This window comes from Eulemur rufifrons, chromosome 7 (genome assembly GCF_041146395.1).
Source record: "Eulemur rufifrons isolate Redbay chromosome 7, OSU_ERuf_1, whole genome shotgun sequence".
Taxonomy (NCBI): domain Eukaryota; kingdom Metazoa; phylum Chordata; class Mammalia; order Primates; family Lemuridae; genus Eulemur; species Eulemur rufifrons.
In genome coordinates this window covers 57,035,453-57,055,192 of record NC_090989.1, presented here as the reverse complement: position 1 = coordinate 57,055,192, position 19,740 = coordinate 57,035,453, and the positions used below count along the sequence as shown (strand labels likewise).

General features: G+C 38.6%; 1 protein-coding gene across 1 annotated transcript in view; it reads left to right on the top strand.

Annotated features, from left to right (window-relative positions):
- The window catches only part of CFAP44 (cilia and flagella associated protein 44), a 103,519-nt gene extending 86,479 nt beyond the window's left edge, over positions 1-17,040 (top strand). Inside the window, exons 28-34 of the mRNA XM_069472618.1 lie at positions 2,765-2,875; positions 4,396-4,526; positions 5,602-5,718; positions 6,372-6,573; positions 12,229-12,389; positions 13,619-13,753; positions 16,849-17,040. Coding sequence (XP_069328719.1) covers positions 2,765-2,875; positions 4,396-4,526; positions 5,602-5,718; positions 6,372-6,573; positions 12,229-12,389; positions 13,619-13,753; positions 16,849-17,040 — 1,049 coding nt within the window. The remainder of the gene's footprint in view (positions 1-2,764; positions 2,876-4,395; positions 4,527-5,601; positions 5,719-6,371; positions 6,574-12,228; positions 12,390-13,618; positions 13,754-16,848) is intronic.
- Positions 17,041-19,740: the final 2,700 nt, after the last annotated feature.

Here is a 19,740-nt window from a genome sequence, read left to right as displayed (position 1 = left end):
GTCTTTCACTGTTAAGTATAATGCTACCTGTACGTGTTTCATAGATACTCTTTATCAAGTTGAGGAAATTCCCCTCTGTTCCTCTTTTTCATAAATTTTTATCATGAATGAGTGTTGAATTTTGTCAGATGCTTTTCTACATCAGTTGATGATCATGTGATTTTTTAAAAGCCTGTTAATATGGTAGATTACATTGGCTGATTATTGAACCAGACTTGCATTTTTGAAATAAACCTTTCTTGGTATAGTATAAAATTCTTTTTATATATTGCTAAATTCTATTTGCCAGTATTTTGTTAAGAAATTGTGTACCTGTATTTATGAAGATCATTGGTCTATAGTTTTTTTTTTTTTTTTTTTTTTTTTGTACTGCCTTTGTCTGGTTTTAGTATCAGGGTAATACTAGCTTCATCACATGAATTAGAAAGTCATCTTTCCTCTTTGGTTTTCTGGAAGATCCTGTGTAGAATTGGTGGTAATTCTTCTTTAAACATTTAGTAGAATTTTTCAGTGGAATTGTTGGCACCTGAAGATTCCTTTTGAGGGAGTTTTTAAATTACAGGTTCAATTTTCTTAGTAGTTGCAGGGCTATTCAAATGATCTACTTCATTGAGTGAGTCATGGTAATTTGTAGGGTTTTTCTGAAGAACTGGTTTATTTTGTCTAAGTTGCCAAATTTATATATGTAAAGTTGTTCATAGTATTTATTTCCTTGTTATCTTTTTAATGTTTACAGGGTCTGTAGTAATATCACCTGTTGCATTCTTGATATTGGTAACTTGTGTCTTCACTTTTTTTTTCTAGTCTTGCTAAAGGTTTTCCAATTCAATTGATCTTTTCAAGAACAAACAGCTCTTTGTATAAGTGATTTTCTTTACTGTTTTTCTCCTTTCAATTTTATTGATTTCTGCTCTTATCTTTATGATTACATTCCTTCTGCTTGCTTTTGGTTTATTTTGCACTTCTGTTTTTGGGATTCGAGGTGGGAGCTTAGATTACTGATCTGAGACTTTTCTTCTTTTCTAATTTAGTGCTTTAGCTGCATACCATACATTTTGATAGTTGGATTTTTATTTTCTTTCAAGTCAATATAGTTCTTAAAATTTTTTATTTCAAAATATTAATTAAGGGAATGCAAGTGTTTTTGTTACATGGATATCTCTTACAATGCTTAAGTAAGGGCTTTTGATGTGTCCATCATCACAATAATGTTCACTGTACCCAATAAGTAACTTTCTATCCCACAGCCACCCTCCCACCCTCTTCCTTCATGGTTTCTCATGTCCTTTATATCACTTTATGCCCATGTGTACTCATCTATTAGGTCCAACTTATTAATGAGAACACATGGTGTTTGGTTTTCCATTCCTGAGATACTTCACTTAGGATAATGGTCTCCAGTTCCATCCAAGTTGCTTCAAAAGGCATTATTTCATTCCTTTTTATGGCTGAGTAGTACTCCGTGGTATGTATGTATGTATGTGTATATATATATATATATATACACACACACCACATTTTCTTTATCCACTCATGAATTGAAGAGCACTTAGGTTGATTCCATATCTTTGCAATTGTGAATTGTGCTGTGATAAACATTTGAGTGCAGGTGTCTTTTTGATAAAATGACTTCATTTCCTTTGAATAGATACCTAGCAGTAGGATTGCTGGATTGAATGGTAAGTCTACATTTATTTCTTTGAGGAATCTCCATACTGTTTTCCACAGAGGTTGTTCTTATTTGCAGTCCCACCAACAAAAGCTTGCCCAAACCCTAAGGGACAGATGTGTTTTAGTATTCGTAAATTTTTATATTTTATAAAGATATTATATATGACATTGTAAAAAATCATTTATGACACTTATTAAAGAATAAGGCAGACTTACTCAGGGCAGCTATGATAATGGGGTTTTGCAGTGGGGAAGAGAGATTGGGATCAACTCTGAATAAAACAAGGACAAGTGGAGATTTATAGCCAAGGAGCACGGTGGGAATCAGTGGACAGAAAATTACTAAGGAGTTGGATAACTCTTTGCTAGACTGTCCTAACTGGACTTTTACTGAAGGCAGGCCAGGTTGATAAGATATCAAGTGTAGGGGGATGAGGAATTTGATCACATATCAAGCAAAGTTTGGGGGGAATTTTTGCTAAACTGACTCAGCAGGATTCTTGCTACAATTGGACTAAATGGGCTAAGGACAGAGCCTAAAGTCAGGGACTAGCCAGAAAGAGGGCTCAGAGAAGACTGACTCAAGTTTGCTTAAAGGAGAGAGTCTTTGTCAACATAACACCCCCTGCAAAGTCTGGTACAAGAACCCAAAATCAAACACCTCATACTTCTGCAGCAAAACGTGAATATTCACACTAAGTAGGTTAAATAAAGACTGTAAAGATCATTACTTCAGTTCATATAACTTATGAAGATCTTTTCTGATTTTAGAGCTTTCTATGATTTAGGAATTGTAGGCTTAGTTCACCCATGTGTGTTTCAGGTGGGTTATAACACAAGCAGCTTGGCAACTTGCTCTCAACCCCATCTGACTTGATGCAGTGATAATCTGCACAACCTCCTGCAGACATTTGAGTTTGTGTTCTCTATGTCCTTAACCATTTTGAGCTCTTCTAAAAATATTGAGTAATTTCCTGCCTTATCTCTTTGTTATTTTTCTAGTGACTGACTCACTGAGAAATAGTTTACTTTAAAAATCTGGTATTTAGTTTAATATAGGAACGTCTCTGCTAACAGTGTCCTCTCTCCTTAGATGAAGATGAGGAGAGTGAGGAATCGAGTGAAGAAGAATCCAGCCTGGAGAGTGATGAGGATGAGTCTGGATCTGAAGATGATGTTTTTGATGATTCTATCTGCCCAACAAGTAAGTTGGATAAAACAGTGTGTTCTCTGTGAACTGTGGGGATGGATTGACAATACTGAGAAAGCCCTTTTTTGTTTCTCAAATCTCTGATAATAAAATTTAAGGAAAGTGTGGTTTAAAATGTAGGAAGTATAGTCTAATGAATAGTTTTTTAAAGTATAAGGGTATTTATTCATTCATTCAACAATATGGAATTTCTACTATGTGCCAGGCACTTATCTGGTGTTAGGGACGCATCAAAGAAATATAAAACAAACTCCCCCACCCTAGTGGAGCTTACATTCTAGTGGAGGAAGACAATAAATATGATAAGTAAATTAATACAGAATCTTAGAAGGTGATACATGCTATGGGAAAAGAAGTAAAGGGAGTTTAGGAGTGAGGGGGGGAGGAGAGGTTGCTACATTCAATAGCATAGCCAAGGAAAATGTTAATACTTTTGGGGGCTCTCTGGATAATTTATTATCTGTTCCCTTTGGCAGCCATTTATGAGTGACAAATTAAATAATCTGCAGACAATCAACAGTTGACTCAGAGTTATTATAAATTATGTAGCAAGTTTTATTTCATAGAGAAACACCAGATAGTAATTTATACATATTTTTACAATTTTTTGACAAACTCATTCAAATTTTTGTATTCCCAGTCTGTTTTGTAAGGGCAATTTGTACCAGTTTCCTGGAAATGGTTGGTGATTTATATTCACTATTTTCACCTAGTCTGGAGCAGCCAGACCAATATTCTTACAGTCTCAATAGATAAATGGTTCAGTAGAGAAAAAAACAAATTTTTCTGGCCAGTAGTTTGTTTTTCTAGACATTTCAAATAAAGTTTTAGTTAAGCTTTTAAAGTTTAGTTTCAAATAAAGTTTAAATCTTGTTTTACTTTTGAAAACAACAATCTTCCTAAAATCATAATATTTTTGAGAGAAATAGAGCATAAAAACCTTAAAATACAACTTGTTATTTTACAGCAGGATTAAATGGCTTGAACAATGACTCACAGCTAATATAGCAGTAGAACTAGGCTAGAACTAAGGTTCCAACAGTCCATTTTCGTATTCTATTTTTACATTCTCTATCACTTGGTGGATACATGTGGCTCTTAGGGTAACATAGTGGAAATAATAGAGAGATGATGCACTTGAATTCCATTCTGTCATGTATCTGATATGTCACCTCTCTGAGACTTAGGGCCTTCACCTATAAAATGGAAAGAATACTTCCTACCTTGCAGGGACTATGAGCCTTGAGTGAGCACATAAAGGGCCTCGCACAAAGCCTGGCTCAGAGCATTGCTCAGAATGTCAATGCTAGTATCATTGTTGTTAATACTACCATAGTTATTAATACTATTATTAATTTCCATGTGGAACAATGGAGCCATACGTGTGATAAAAGCTTGCTAGAGTAGTTCCACAAATAGACACTACTGATTCTGAAGCTCCAAAGTTCATACTTCTAGCACTACCACATTCCAGAACAAACAGGGCTGCTTTTTAATTTTAATTCTCTTTTCAGATTGTGATGCTGGCCTTTTTGAAATGGCCCTTCAACTTCGAGAGAAAAGGCTGGACATTGAGGAGGCCTTAGTTGAAGAAAAGAAAATTGTTGATAATCTCAAAAAGGAATATGATACATTGTCCAAAAAAGTATGGTGGTCTGCATACTGATTTATCCTCTCTCAAAATGCTATGCATCCTCCTAGATATCATATTGACAATGACAGTGTTAGAATTTCTCCTCAGAAAAGAAACATTTCAAATGTCATAGCCAGTTTTTTCTCCTTAAGCACAGTTGTGGTGGGGCCATTGCTCTTTTGATGATTAGACTGTTTATCTCAGTCATTGGTCTCCAAACTTTTTTGATGACATTATTCTATAAGTAAAAAAAAAAATAAAAGCCCCTCCCCTACAATAAGTGTATATATATTTATAAATAGTATTCATGAACTATTATACTAATATATTTTGTACTTTATGAAACATAAAAACAGAAATTAAAAAAGAATGAGATAAAAGTAAATAGAAATACAAAGTCTGATGTTTCATCCTGCACCCCACAAATCCTTTTGTAGGTCTCCTGGGTGCATGCATCCCATGTTGGAGACCGCTAAGCTGAGCTTCTGGTATAATATTGAGAGATTTCTGCCTTACCTGCTCATTTTCCCTCTTAGGTACTCCTGTCTAGAGCAGCATCACTTGACTTGATTAATATTCAGAAATATTCTTGATAGATTTTTTTTCTCCTCTTGCAAATAGAAAATGATTTGGAAAACTTTCAGATTTTCTAGGAGATGAAGGATGTGCTTTAGAAATACTGTAATTAGTAGTGTCATTGCTTTAAAGGGCTTTTTTTTTTCTTTAATTTATTGTGGTCATTATGACCAAACAAAATTCCCTTCATTCTGACAAAGACATTCCACACTGAGGGCCGCTTTTCATGCAGAAAATAAAAAGGAAGATGAAGATGTGTTTTCTGAGCTTTTATTCACCAAAGCTTTACAACTCTAGGGACATAGAAACAATTGAAAAAGTGGTGTGGATCATAACTTGGCAGAAAAAAATATGCATTTCCTGGGTTGCAAACTGGGACTGTGCACTTAATCACAGCCCAACAAAGGAAGTCCTGCTTATGCTTTACTTCCTCCCAACATGCCTTCATTTACCACTTTAGGTATATGCTCATTGAATCTTGTTACCATTTCACACACGGGGCTTTCTGCAGGTAAAAATCGTGGCGACTAATCTGAATGCAGCTGAGGAAGCCCTGGAGGCTTATCAGCGAGAGAAGCAGCAGCGGCTGAATGAACTGCTGGTTGTGATACCGCTCAAGCTCCACCAGGTGATGCATCTGGAGGGGTCGCCCCACCCTGTCTGAGCAGAAAAGTCATCACACCCAGGCTTTTCCAGAGAGAGATGCATGGATCACTAGTGGGGAGAATCGTGGTCCTTTGCTGAGAATTCTGCCTGTAGAATGACGCCCAGACTTTTCTTACCCGCTGTCAGATTGGTATAAAAGAGTAACACCAAAACATGCGTACCCCCCTCTGGCCCATTATCACTTTGAAAGTCCAGTCATGTCAGATCAGGAGACATGAGGAGCTGTGACTCAAGAATGGAATGGCCTGGAGGTTGAAGCCGTGGGTATCACACACGTGTCCCCCACTTTCACACCATCTTTAAAAAGACAGGAACTAATGATGCAAGAATGATCTTCACTTAATCTCTACTTATTATGGAGGGAGGTAAACACAACAGGAAAATATTTTCTCTTTTTCCCCACTCTCTGTTCATTTCCACTCTCTACTTGAATTGCAACGTACATTAAGTTGCAGGAATACATAACAGTGAGAGAAAAGGCTCATTGTATCTTCTTTTGTCAGGTTAAGAGAAGAAGCTGTGCTTTTTTTAAAAAAAAAATCCTCTTATGCTTTCTGTTACCTTACATTTAGTTTGTTTCTTTGTCTTTGATTTTGATTGGTTTTGTTTTTGCAGATAGAGTATGTGGTACTTGGAGAAATACCTAGTGATCTTTCTGGCACATTGGTCTTCTCTAACCAGTCCTTGGGGCGGCTGCAAGAACGAATCGTACAGCTCCATGAGGAGAATTCCAAGCAACAAAAACTTAACAAAGAATGGCGGGAGAGACGTAAACAGCTCGCTCGAGAAAAGAGGGAGATGACAAAAACTATAAATAGTGAGTATCTCAGCCCATGGCCTGGCTAGTAATGTTTATTGGTAGAAGAGGGAAGTATCAAGTGACATAGTCTCCAACTGTGAAAACAGTCATCAGATCACCTTTGCATTTTCCTACTTACCATTTCTCCTGATACCAGGAAAACGTCACTCTCCTGTGTTAAAAGGAGAAATCCTTTATCACAGAATCTTCTTCTCTTTGTGTGTGATTAAGATATAGAATAATATAATAACCCATGTTCCCACTACCCATCTTAAGAAATAAAACATTGAAGATATAATTGAAGCCCCTTCTCTTTCTAATACTATTCTGCTGCTCCTTCCCCAGGGGTACCCACCAGGTATGTACGAGTGTATATGTGTGTATCCACACACAATACATAGAACTGCCTTGCATATTTTTAACTATGATGATATTTATATCATTTTATGGTTCAATTTATTAAACCAATTTTTGAGTTTTCCATATTGCTACAGATAATTTATTCATTTTAATTATAATATTCCATTGTATGATATAAAAGAGTTTACTTCTGCAGTCTCCTGTTTATGATATTTCTAATTTTTCATTATTACACACGATGTTACAGCAAACCTTCTTGTAAACATCTCCTCATGCCCATGTGTGAGCCTGGTACTGGGATCTCTGGGATATAAGGGGATTTGTGCATTTTCAGCTTTCCCGGGTATTTCCAAGTTGCCCCCCAAAGTTGTTGAACCAATTTATCCTCCCCCAGCAGTGTGTGAGAATTGCCCAGGTGCCATGTTATCATGAATGCTTGATATTATCAGACTTTAATATTTTTGCCAGTCTGGTGGATGTTAAACTATATTTCACTGTGGTTTTTATTCACGTTTCCTTGATTGCTGGGAGGTTGAACATCTTTACATACATTTATTTGCCATTTATTTGTTTCCTTTTCTGTAACTTGCCTGTCATATCCTTTGCCTGTTTTTCATTTCTATTTTTTATTTGTTTTCTTATTGATTTTTAGGAAGTTTTAAATATATTCTTTTTGTTCATGAAATGCACTTCAAATTCTCTTCTAGTTTGTGGCTTGCCTTTTTACTTTGTCTAGTGTTATCTTTTTGAAATACAGATGTTTTAAATCTTAATATAGTAAATTTTATCCAACTAGTTATTTATGGTTTGTGCATTGTGTGTGTGTGTCTTCTTTAAGAAATCCCTTCCTATTTTGAGATCATAAAAATTTTTTTGATCCAACAGTTCCATTGTTGGTATCATATCCAAAGGAAATGAGATTAGTAAACAGTACGTGGAAGAGACATCTTCACTCCCATGTTCATTGCAATATTATTCACAATCAGGAAGATAACTAAGTATCCATAAACAGATGAATGAATAAAGAAAATGTGCTATATATACACAATGAAATATTATTCAGCCTTTAAAAAGAAGGAAATATTGTCATATGGAACAACATGGACGAACCTGGAGGACATTATGTTAAGTGAAATAAGTGAGGCACAGAAAGACAAATATGACATGATCTCATTTAAATGTGGAGTGTAAAAAAATTGAATTCATAGAAAAGGAGAGTACAGTGGTGGTTACCAGGGGCTTTGGTGGCAAGGGAGGGTGGGTGGTTGGGAAGATACTGGTCAAAGGATACAAAATTTTAGTTAGTTAGGAGGAATATGCCCAAGAGATCTATTGTACAGCGTGGTGACTATAGTTAATAACAATGTATTATATTCTTAAAACTTGCTGAGAGGAGATTTTAAGTGTTTTCACAGAACAAAAAATATAAGGAGGTGAGGTGATGCATGTTACTTAGCTCAATTTAGCCATTCCACAACATATACATATTTTAAAACAACATGTGCACTATAAATATATACAATTTTTATTTGTCAATTTAAAACAGATATTTTTCTGTAGTAGTGTTCTTAACATTTGTGTTTTTAATCCTCCTGGAATTGAGGTATGTGAGATGCATAGTGCAAAGATCATTATCTTTTAAAATAATTTTTATAATATTTGATAAGTGGAACATATGCGTAAGTAATGGAATATTACAACAAAATGGATCCTGTGAACCCACCACCCAACTTATTGACAATAGTATTACCAGTACTGTGGTGTCTACCTGTGTGCATTCTCTCTATCCCATTCTCTGTCTGCCCATGCCCAGAGATGGCCACTATTCCCAATTTTGTATTTAGCATTCCCTTTCTTTAAAAAAAAAATAGTTTTAACACATTTATGTGTATTCCTAAATAATATATTGCTTATAAATATACCATATGTAGGCTTTTAAAACATACTTTTTCATTTAATATTATATTTCTAAGATCAGATATGCTATTGCATGTAGCTGTAGTTTATTTTCATTTTTGTAAAATACAGTGTCATGTGATTATACTAAAATTTATTCATTCTTCTGACAATGGGCATTTAGATTGTTTCAGGTTGTTTTTGCTTTGATAATTTGGCTGTGAAAGTTCTTGTAAGTACAACAGCTGGGTTGTGGGGCACATAAGTGTTTAACTTTAAAAGATAATGCCAACTTGTATCTCAGAAGTTTACAATCCAACCAACAGTACATAAGAGTTCCCTTTGAGCTACATACATCATTGAAAATACATAATCTTATTAGGCTTCAAATTCTTGCCAAATCAGAGGGTATAAAGTGATAACTCATGTTCTTAATTTGTATTTCCTTAACCACTAATGAAGGTAAGCACTTTTTGCATGTTTTGGGGCCTTTAATGTTTCCTGTTTTATAAAATGCTTGTTCATGTATTTTGTTCATTTTTCTATTGATTTTTTGCCTTTTAAAAAATTGATATATAGGAATTAATTTTTTTGATATTAACCTTTGTTGGTTATGTTTTTTCCAAATATCTTCTCCTGTTTTAGTGTTTTCACTTTTATAGTAGCTTTTGGTGAACAATAATTGCCTGATTTTAATTTATTGATCTTTTATTGTAGGCTTAATTTTTTTTTTTTTTTTTTTAGACGTGGTCTTGGTCCATTATCCCTGGGCTAGAGTGCAGTGGTGTCATCATAACTCACTGCACCTTCAAACTCCTGGGCTCAAGAGATCCTCCTGCCTCTGCCTCCCAAGTAGCTGGGACTACAGGCATGTGCCACCATGCCCGGCTAATTTTTCTATTTTTTGTAGAGACAGGGTCTTGCTCTTGCTCAGACTGGTCTCAAATTCCTGGCCTCAAGTGATTTTCCCACCTTGGCCTCCCAAAGTGCTAGGATTATGGGCATGAGCCAACATGCCCAGTCCCTAGGCTTAATAATTTTTAAATTTATTTTTTAAGTTGTGGTAAAATGTATAAAACATAATATTTACCATTTTAACAATTTGTAAGTAGACAGTTCATTGGCATCAAGTACATTCACATTGTTGTGTAACCATCAGCATATCCATCTTCAAAGCTTTTTATCATCTTCCCAAACCGAACTCCATACCCATTAGACAATAACGTCCCATTTCTCTCAACCCCCAACCCCCGGAAACCACCATTCCACTTTCTGTCTCTCTGAATTTCACTACTCGAAGTACCTCATATGCGTAGAATAAAGATTCTTTATCTTTTTGTGACTGGCTTATTTTACTTAGCAGAATGTCTTCCAGGTTCATCCATGTTGTAGCATGTGTCAGAATTTTCTTCATTTTTAAGGCTGAATAATATTCCATCATATGTATATGCCGCATGTTGTTTATCCACTCATTTGTCAGTGGGCACTTGGATTGCTTCCACCTTTTGGCTATTGTGAACAGTGCTGCTAGGAATGTGGGTGTACAAATATCTGTAAGTTTCTCTGCTTCCAATAGTTTTAAGTATATACCCAGAAGTGGGCTTGCTGGACTACATGGCTTAGAAGTGATGGGTAACACTGCAGTTAGTTTGTTGTTGCCTTTCTCCATTCCTAGACCCCCTGGGGAGGAAGAGGAGAGCCGAGGACGTGGGGGTAGGAAGGGGTAGGTTCTTTCCATTCCAGGGAGGGCACAGCTCATGGCCAGGGGGAAGGTGGGTGGTGAGTGTTCCAGAAGCCTTTATGTCCCCAGTCGGCGCTAGCTAGTCTAATCAGCTTGGGAGGAGGACATTAGGCTGGCTTCACAAGGGGAATGGCAAGGACCAGAGTACATGTCCTAGTATATGAGGCTGCCGTGGGAGAGGGCATCCCCTTATTTGGGGCTACTTGAGGGGAATCAAGGTTCTTACTGAGAGGGGCCTCTTACTGAGGGGCCTGCTCTTACTGAGCAGGCAGCCACAGGGTGGCACACATGCAAATAATTAGTCCGTCACTGCATTTGCATCACTGATGACTATGGCCACCCCAGCATGCTAGTCCATGGGGCACTCCTCACATAGGATAGAAAGTGAATGGTCCCTGCCTGGATCATGCAAAGTGGCAGCCATGCCAATTATACTATTATACTTCATTATGACAATTTGTCTGAATACACATTTCTGCACTATAATTGCCAGCCTGACAACATAGTGAAAACCCGTCTCTACAAAAAATAGAAAAATTAGCCCAGCGTGGTGACACACGCCTGTAGTCCCAGCTGCTCAGGAGGCTGTGGCAGGAGGATCTCTGGAGCCCCAGGAGTTTGAGGTTGCAGTGAGCTATGATGATGCCACTGCACTCCAGCCCAGGGAATAGAGCAAGACCCTCTCTCGAAAAAAAAAAAAAAAAAAAAAAAGAACTGTATCATCTTGTTATACTTTAGGGCCTCAAACTCCATTTAGGGGATAGTCTGGTGACTGAGAAAGTCTTGTTACAAGACGATATTTTCTTGGAGAGCTCAAGCCCCACAAGAGGAATTTTCTCCTAGTGTTCTGGTGTTTTCACATTGGAGAAAGGCAATAAACAAAAGTAAAAGATATTGCATGTTATTAATATATGGAGGTAATTTTAAGGTGGACTGAGAGAGAGCTGAGGCCCGCAGGAGGCAGGGGAAGGCTCCCTGGGAAGGTGACATACCTGCTCAGATGGGGTTCTCCAGCCTCAGCGTCAAGAAATGAGTCTCCCTCGTCTCACAGCCTTCAGAAGTGGGCTGGGAGGAGTGAGCCGTGTGGCTCTCTGGGGGAGAGCAGTCCAGACAGAGGGGGCTGGGATGGGGGTGACCCTGGCATGTTTGAGAAGCAGAGAGGGGCCAGTGTGTCTGCAGTGGAGCATGTGAGCAGGGGAGGCGCGGGTGGGAGAGGAGGCAGGACAGATACGAGGGCAGGCAGACCATGCAGGGCCTCGGGCACCACTGTAAGGACTTTATTTTTACTTAGAGTAAGATAGAGACTTCTATTAAGTGTCCGCTCTGTTCCTAACACTAGATGCTCTAAAGCTCAATAATTTTAAAAAATTGAAAAGTTCATAATCCAGTTGGAGCCCGCTAATAGTCTGACGAGGGGCAGATCCGAGTGTGTGAGCCAGTTGTGAAAAATAAGTCAGTTTTACACAGGATTTTGAAGGTGAAAAGACAGTGCAGAAATGGGCATTTTAAATGAGAAAAGCATTAGGCAAAAAGTCACAGAGGAAAAATCGGCTGGCAACATAAAACCTTTTACTCTCTTGCAAACGCTGTTCCCTAGAATTTTATTGTTGTAGGTTGTTCATTTAATAATAACGGGAGCCATGGCACAGCTGGAGACAGTGACTGTCTTCTTTTAGAAATGGAAGAAACGGTCCGTCAACTAATGATCAGCAAGTTTGGCCGAGTGATAGACCTGGAAGCCCTTCAGACGCTTTCTGTTAATACAACACTTGAAGAACTGAAGATCAGAAAACTTCGAAAGGAGCTCTTGAATGCAAAGGAGATGAAGATGTGGGAGGTGAGGAGGAGAAGGGCAGGCGATCTTCTTTGGTCGAATCTGGGTGGAATAAGAAGTCCTGGGGAGCTGGGAGTGGTTCCTGGGAAGCACCCGTGTGGCTGGAGCCGGGTCTGTGAGTCCTGTGCGGCTCCCCCGGGATCTGAGGCCTGTCTCGGCTTCCTCACTGCTCACTTAGTTGGAGGACTTGTCTGTCTTGGAGTGAAAGCAGCGGCACTGGGTTTCAGAGTTCAGGTTGCACATAAATATGATGCAAAATGGATAAAAGGTTATAGAGAGATCCACTGTGAGGCCTGCATTAACGTATAAATTCTCTGAGAGTGTTAAAAATGGAATGCTATCTTCTGAGGATTCTAATTATATTATTGTGTAGCTTTTGCATGCTGTTCCAATTTGGAAATTACAAATCATCTCTAAGTAATACATTTTATAACCACGCATACACTGTTTGGCTGGTAGGGTCTTAGAACCTGTTAATGCCTACATATTGTCCCTGAGCCATAAGATGAGAGTGCTCTAGTTCCAGCCTGATACAGAGATAGGAGTTTTTACAAAGATTTAATAAGCCCACAAATCATTATGACCTCTCCGATTTCCTGTCTTATCCCATCAGCAGATGGGGTAGGAGCAGAGGTTTCTAAGTGCTATCTTGTCCAATGGCCCTGTCTCATCTTTGCTAATCCAAGATTTACCACTGTACTTTGAAGAAGCAAATTATTTAAGTGTTCATCTTAATGGAACTGGTCCCTATGAGAGGACTATTGGAGATAATCTGTGCAATCTAAAATAATTTGTTGCAGCAATAAGAAGACAAACGAAAGGCATTCTAAAGCTGTATGGCCATTCAAGCCATCTACCTTGAGGTTCCTGGGCCAACACTGGGGGAAGAGCAATATGTGAAAGTTTGCCACTTAAATCATCATCCTTCGTTTTACGTAATGAGTACTAGCAATCAGTCTGCACATTAGTTTCATTCCTCACCCATAGAGCAATCTGTATCTATCGTATTTCTACCCACAAATATCCTTGAGCATACTTACATTCTTCTTATCTTTAATCAAACCAGACCCAGTACAGTTGTTCCTGGCCGCGTCTTCCTATTGGCTTCTGATGACATTTCGATCTGTGCACATTGCTCCATTTGCCTGGTGATTTTGACCCAGTCTGGACACTCATTTTCTCTATCTCCTTGCTATTCACTTAATCTATTTTGCATCTTCCTTCCTTGGTAGGAAAAGATTGCGCGAGTGCGATGGGAACTAATGATGAAGACAAAAGAACACACCAAAAAGCTTCATCAGATGAATGATTTATGTATCGAAAAGAAGAAACTTGATTCTCGGTTGAATACACTACAGAACCAGCAGGTGTGGTCCTTTTCTTCAGACCCTTTTTCAGAATTGAGGAAGTTCTGTAGAGGTGGCTATTCCCAAGAATGCCAAGTGCTGGCATTTAAACAAACCTTGACCTTGACCACTTCCAGGCCATCTGGGTCCCTGAGGACACTGAGTTGGTATCAGCCACCTTACAGTGGACCTGAGGCACTAGCTTTATTGAATGCCTTTGGGTACCATGAACTTATGTAAGCACAGTCTTTAGCAGCGGTCCCCAACCTTTTTGGCACCAGGGACCATTTTCATGGAAGACAAGTTTTCCACAGACTGGGGTGGAGGTTGGGGTGGGAGGGATGGTTTCAGGATGATTCAAGTACATTACATTTATTGTGCACTTTATTTCTCTTATTATTCATTGCAATATATAATGAAATAATTATACAGCTCACCATAGGTTGGGGAACCCTGATCTACAGGGTTTGCCTTGCTTCTAGAGAGGGATGTTATTTAGGTATAAATAATGATGCCAGTATACTCCCTGAGTTTGGTGTTAAACATCCATTTCCAATCTGTTTATTTCATTTGACCTGAAGTGGGCATCCTGAATTGTGGGATCTTACATGTTACCTTATTTAAATGCTTGTTACTTTTTGTGGGTTTCAACTTGCTGTTATATAAATATTAGTGAGCCTAACATAGTACTTAATACATAGTACATGATGAATGCTATTTATTAGTAAGTGTTTACCTGGCTCAAGCCTTGCCTTTTAAGGAAACTAAAACCTATATGGCATCGTCTAAACTATATGTTACATACTTACAATATTATTTGCAAAAATGCCAGTAGTTTCTCTTGGACTTCTTTGCTTTATATTTTCTTTAAGCACCCTGGAAAGTCTAAGCCAGGTGTTCTCAGAGGATGGTCCCCTGAAGAACAGAATCAGCATAACCTGGAAAATTGTTCGAAATGGAAATTCTTGGGCCCCACCCCAGATCTACTGCATCAGATGCTCTCGGGGAGGGGCCCAGCGATCTGCATTAACAAGCCTTCCTGGTGATTCTGATGAATGCTAGACTTTAAGAATCCCTGGCCTAAGCAAAAGTCCCAAAGTTAGAAAGAATACTGTTTATTCTGTGAGGAGTGAATAAGAGGATTTGGGAGGTTTATAACTAGAAGTTAGATATGAAAGGAAGGCAAAAATTTAAATATCGAGGGCCTCTTATCCATTGGAGAATTTTTGAGTGGAGAATCAAAGCAGTAAGGTTAATGCCTAAACAAAATCTTCACAGACTAAGCAGTCAGCAAACATTTGTTGACTTGTTGTGTTTTGATCAGTCCACATGCGTTAGTGAGGAAAGGGCTCGGAGGCAGGTGATCAATTGAATGGGAAAGGAAATTACTACTATATGTTTCTTTATATAGTGTATCTTTACATAGCATATCCTTACATGTATAGCTCCCTTACATGGGATATCTCATTTAATCCCCAAACACTACTTTCCGAAGCTCAGAGAAGTTGTATAACTTGCTCAAGCTCTCAGAGCTAATGCATAGTGAAGTTAGTTTTTAAACCCAGGTCTGTCTGCCTCCAAAGCTGACTCCATTGCTTCTTGCAACCATCAAGGTGTGAACTGGGATGTAGTTGGTAAAAAAAAAAAAAGCAAGTGTCAAAAGATATTTCAAAGTAAGAACAGCCAAAATTTGATTGAATATGGTGAGGAGAATGAGGGGAAACTTAAGGTGATTTCAAAGTGACCAACAGGAGTGACGGGCCATGAGCTGGTATATCAGGCATACTTTAGCTACAAGTAACCAAAGCCCCACTGAGAGTAGCTTAAACAAATAGGAGTCCTTTTTCTCACTTGGCAGAAATCTGGAGGGAGATGACTGCAGGTTTTAGCATATGGGCCCCTGATGTCAGGGCCGGTATCTCTGATGCTCAATGTAGACTTTAAAGTCTCAGGACAGCTACTCCAGCTCTTTGTTTCACACCATGTGCCAGCCTCTTCTGTCCTTCTTATTAAGAGTGCAAAAGTTTTCTGATTCCATCCACTTAGCCACCCTAGCTGGAAGAGAAAATGGGTAGGACTAGTGTTTAGTTTTCACAGCCTCTAAAATAAAGGTGAGCAGGGGAGAAGACGCAGAAGGGTATTGAGTAACCCTTCCTTACTACGAAGGTCTGCCATAGTAAACAGGGGTAATGGAAAAATCATGGACTTTTGGCTGCAGGCAACTTTTTCCAACCCTGCTTCCAGCTCTTAATAATACAGTAACTGGGGCCAGTCCGTGAATCTGAGTCTAGCTTCCTTATCTGTAAAACTGGATTAACAACACTGAGTAGTTCAGAGTTGTGAGGATCAGATGAGAGAGCGTATGTAAAGCACCCTGCACTGAGTCTCTCCTTTAACGGATGTGTTCCTGTACTCACACCTTACTGAGCATCTCCTTCTGTAACAAGCACTAGGGCAGGGACTGGGTGCACTGGTGAGACTCAGTTACATGGGGTGCTATCTCAAAAAGGCACAAGATCTAGCAGGAATGACAGATATCGAACGAGCATCTAGGTCAAACCATATGAAATTGCCATTTTTTTTAAGCTAAATGGTCAAATATTCAATTTTATAATTACAATAATGTATACTTATGATAGATGTTTAGCTAGAAGAGAGAAGAGGAAATTCTAACCTAGTCCATTGGTCAACCTAGCGCATGGCTCCTTGAAAGTGATACGTCGGAAGTATGAGCGGGAGTTGGCTGGACAGGGAGAGAGAAATCAGATGAGGAAACAGCTTTCTTTCCAAGCACCAGAATATGGGCTGCATAGAAAAAGGAAGATATACCTTATCTTTTGTGATTCCAGAGATGAGCCTTCTAGGTAAAGTGTGACTGAGAGCTAGCTTATAGTGCTGCTCTTCCAAAGGGATTTGCATTTGAAGAGTGGTTCATTAGTACAGAGGCACATTTTAATGGTTGGGTTCAAGCAGAGGAAATTGAAGGCTCCTTAGATTAAGGAGCAGTAGCTGTTTAAACTGATTGTTAGGCTGGCACTACTAACAGATACACAGTATATATAGGAAGAGGGAAAATTTCACATCCCAAATGATGCTTAAACATTTTCTTTCAACAGGGCAATGCCTTCCAGGGCCTTCAGAAAGCAGATATCTTGGCAAAGGAGAAGGTCACTGAATTGATCCAAGCCCAGACAGAAAGGATTTCAGCCTTAAAGGAGGAGATTGCTCTTCTGCGTAAGAAAGGTGGCCTTATCCTCCCACCCATTCGGTCCTCACAAGAGAATGACATGGGGCCCACAGACCTTTGAGTTTGCTGTTTTTTTCAAACTCATCCAAGATTTTCGATATTATTTACAGAAGTTCTGTTTCCTTGTTACCTGCAACAATCCTATTCTTTTATGGTGAACTTACCCTAAAAGTCTAAAAACACATCCAGTCATGTAGTTTTAATAATTTCTCTCCAATTTAGTTATCTTAGAGCTGAATGAAGCACTCAACATCTAATTATTATAGAAGTGAACCATTTTAGATGTTTAGGACCTAGTATATATTATAAATTGAATATGAAGTCTTACAAAGCCGTATCTCACAATCGCAAGAAAGCATCTGTAATATATTTTGTTGTAGGAAATTTTCATTTTCAGGTATTCTGAATTTTCAGCCATTGGCAAGAAAAACTATCATTCAACAATCCATGAGAAAATTTCCTTTTCCAGATACTTGCATCCTTAGAACATAAACATTGATGTTATTTAGTATGCCCTAAGAGAATGCAAGAAAAAAAGACTAATTATTTTGCAAACAATATCGTAGAATAAGAAATGCAAATTCAAATTTTGGCATAGTTGACTTCATAAAGCAGTTATTTGAAGGGCTCAGGATTCAGAAAATGTAGACAGGCTTGGCAGAGCAGTTTGCTTTGGTTTGCTTTTGGTTGGCAGAAAGGAAAATAACCAGCTTCCTGAATCACCCATGCTTTTTGCAGACTTCTGAGTGGAGCAGAGGAGTGTCATTGGCAAAATGGTCAATCAGGAGGCTTTTCTCTGAAGGTTTTTGCAACTCCATCAGAATTCTAACTACAGTTTCTCATGTCTGTGCCATTTTTTTTTTTTTCCCCAGATTTTACTTGGGCCATTTCCTGGTTTGGGTACAGATCAGGAAGTAGTGAAATAGATTTACATCCCTCTGAGAGATTATCTCTAACAAACACTTTTGATTTTGCATAACATTTTAAACTAATTTAAGAGTATCCTTTTGGTTTGGGGGTAAGTGAGCATTGAAATTCATGGCTGCAACCATTGAAGAACAATCTCACTGACATTTGGAGTCCTGTTAGTAACATAGCGTAGCGCTTTAGATTCAGAGCTCTATGAGTCTGTATTAATGAGCTACTCAACTGAGGCTGTCCCAAGATAAGTTGGTCACTGAGAAGGAAAGGTGAAGAAGGCAATATTGCATAACTATAAAAAACAACTCAGCAATACCAAGTCTTCCTAACCTGTGATTAGCCTGCTAACCTGTACCCCCAAATTATTGACAGGACTTGCTTTCTTTGCATGTTAGAATATTCTTAGAGATGGCCACTTGGTCTATTGTCTCTCTAAGATTCCTTTATATCCCTATTTAAGAGGTCAGAATAGCTTACTGTTTGTACCTGTCACCATTAATTTCTGAGGCGATTGCTTCTCTACTGGAGAGCACCCTTTTATCACTTTCTTTGCTGTGTATCCTAAACTGTGTGTGCCTTCGAAGTATTTTTAAAAATGTGTTAGTCATAGCTTTGAGTGTCTTATTTATTGCCATGTAAAAATTTACCCTAAAATTTAGCTTGAAACAACAAATTTATCTCACCCCACGTTTTCTCAAACCCTATCAAACCCCAGGGTTTCTGAGCATCAGGAATCTGGGAGCAGCTTAGCTGGGTGTCTCTGGCTCAGGGTCTCTCATGGAGTTGCAGTCATACTGGGAATGGGGGCTGCCACCACCTGAAGCTTGGCTGGAGCTGGAGGAGCTACTTCTGAACCCATGCACTTGGTGTCTGGCAGGGGCTTCAGTTCCTCACCACGTGGGCCTCCCCATGGGGCTGCCCACATGACTCTCCCAGAGGGAGTGATCCAAGAGTGAGGGGAAGAGCATGAGAGAATGACACAGATGGAAGCCACAGTCTTTTACAACCTACTCTCAGAAGTGACACTGCATCACTACTGCCAAGCTGCTGTGATGTGGGAGGGGACCAAATAGAGTGTGAACACCTGGTGGGGCCCACTGGGCACCAGTGAACACCCTGGTGGGGCTGGCTGCACATGAATAACTGCCTGGGTAGAGTGGTTGTCTCCAAGAAAGATCTTGAGGAGATTCTATCTATCCCCTTGGTACTTGTGAGAACCAAGAGAAGTTATCTAATCTTCCTTTGTTTCATTTATTGTCTGACAAATGAGGAATCTATAAAAACTCTGAGGCTCCTTCCCATTCTGAAGATCTGTGATTCTATAATAATTGCAGCAAAAATGAATTTAGTCCACAGAAGAGCCATGTCAAGGATTTCATTTGTATTTCAACATAGAGTAAAACTAATCAGGATTATTATTTTTTCCCAAATTGAACTACACTATATCACTATTTAGTTTTATAATATTTCGGGCTTCATTCAGTATGTTTGGGATTTGACAAGACAACACTCAATTATTTTATTTTCGACTGGAAAAGGTATATTGATAGCTTTAGTTTCATTTCTGCTTGATTCCAGACTTAGTCTAGACTTAAGACTGAGTCTTTGGGAAGTTAAGCTTCAAACAAAAAACCATGATTCACAATTGCACAGATGTGGAAACAACCCAAGTGCCCATCAATACATGAGCGGATTAATAAAATGTGGCATATGTATACCATGGAGTACTATTCAGCCATAAGAAACAATGGTGATATAGCATCTCTTATATTTTGCTGGATAGAGCTGGAACCCATTCTACTAAGTGAAGTATCCCAAGAATGGAAAAATAAGCACCACA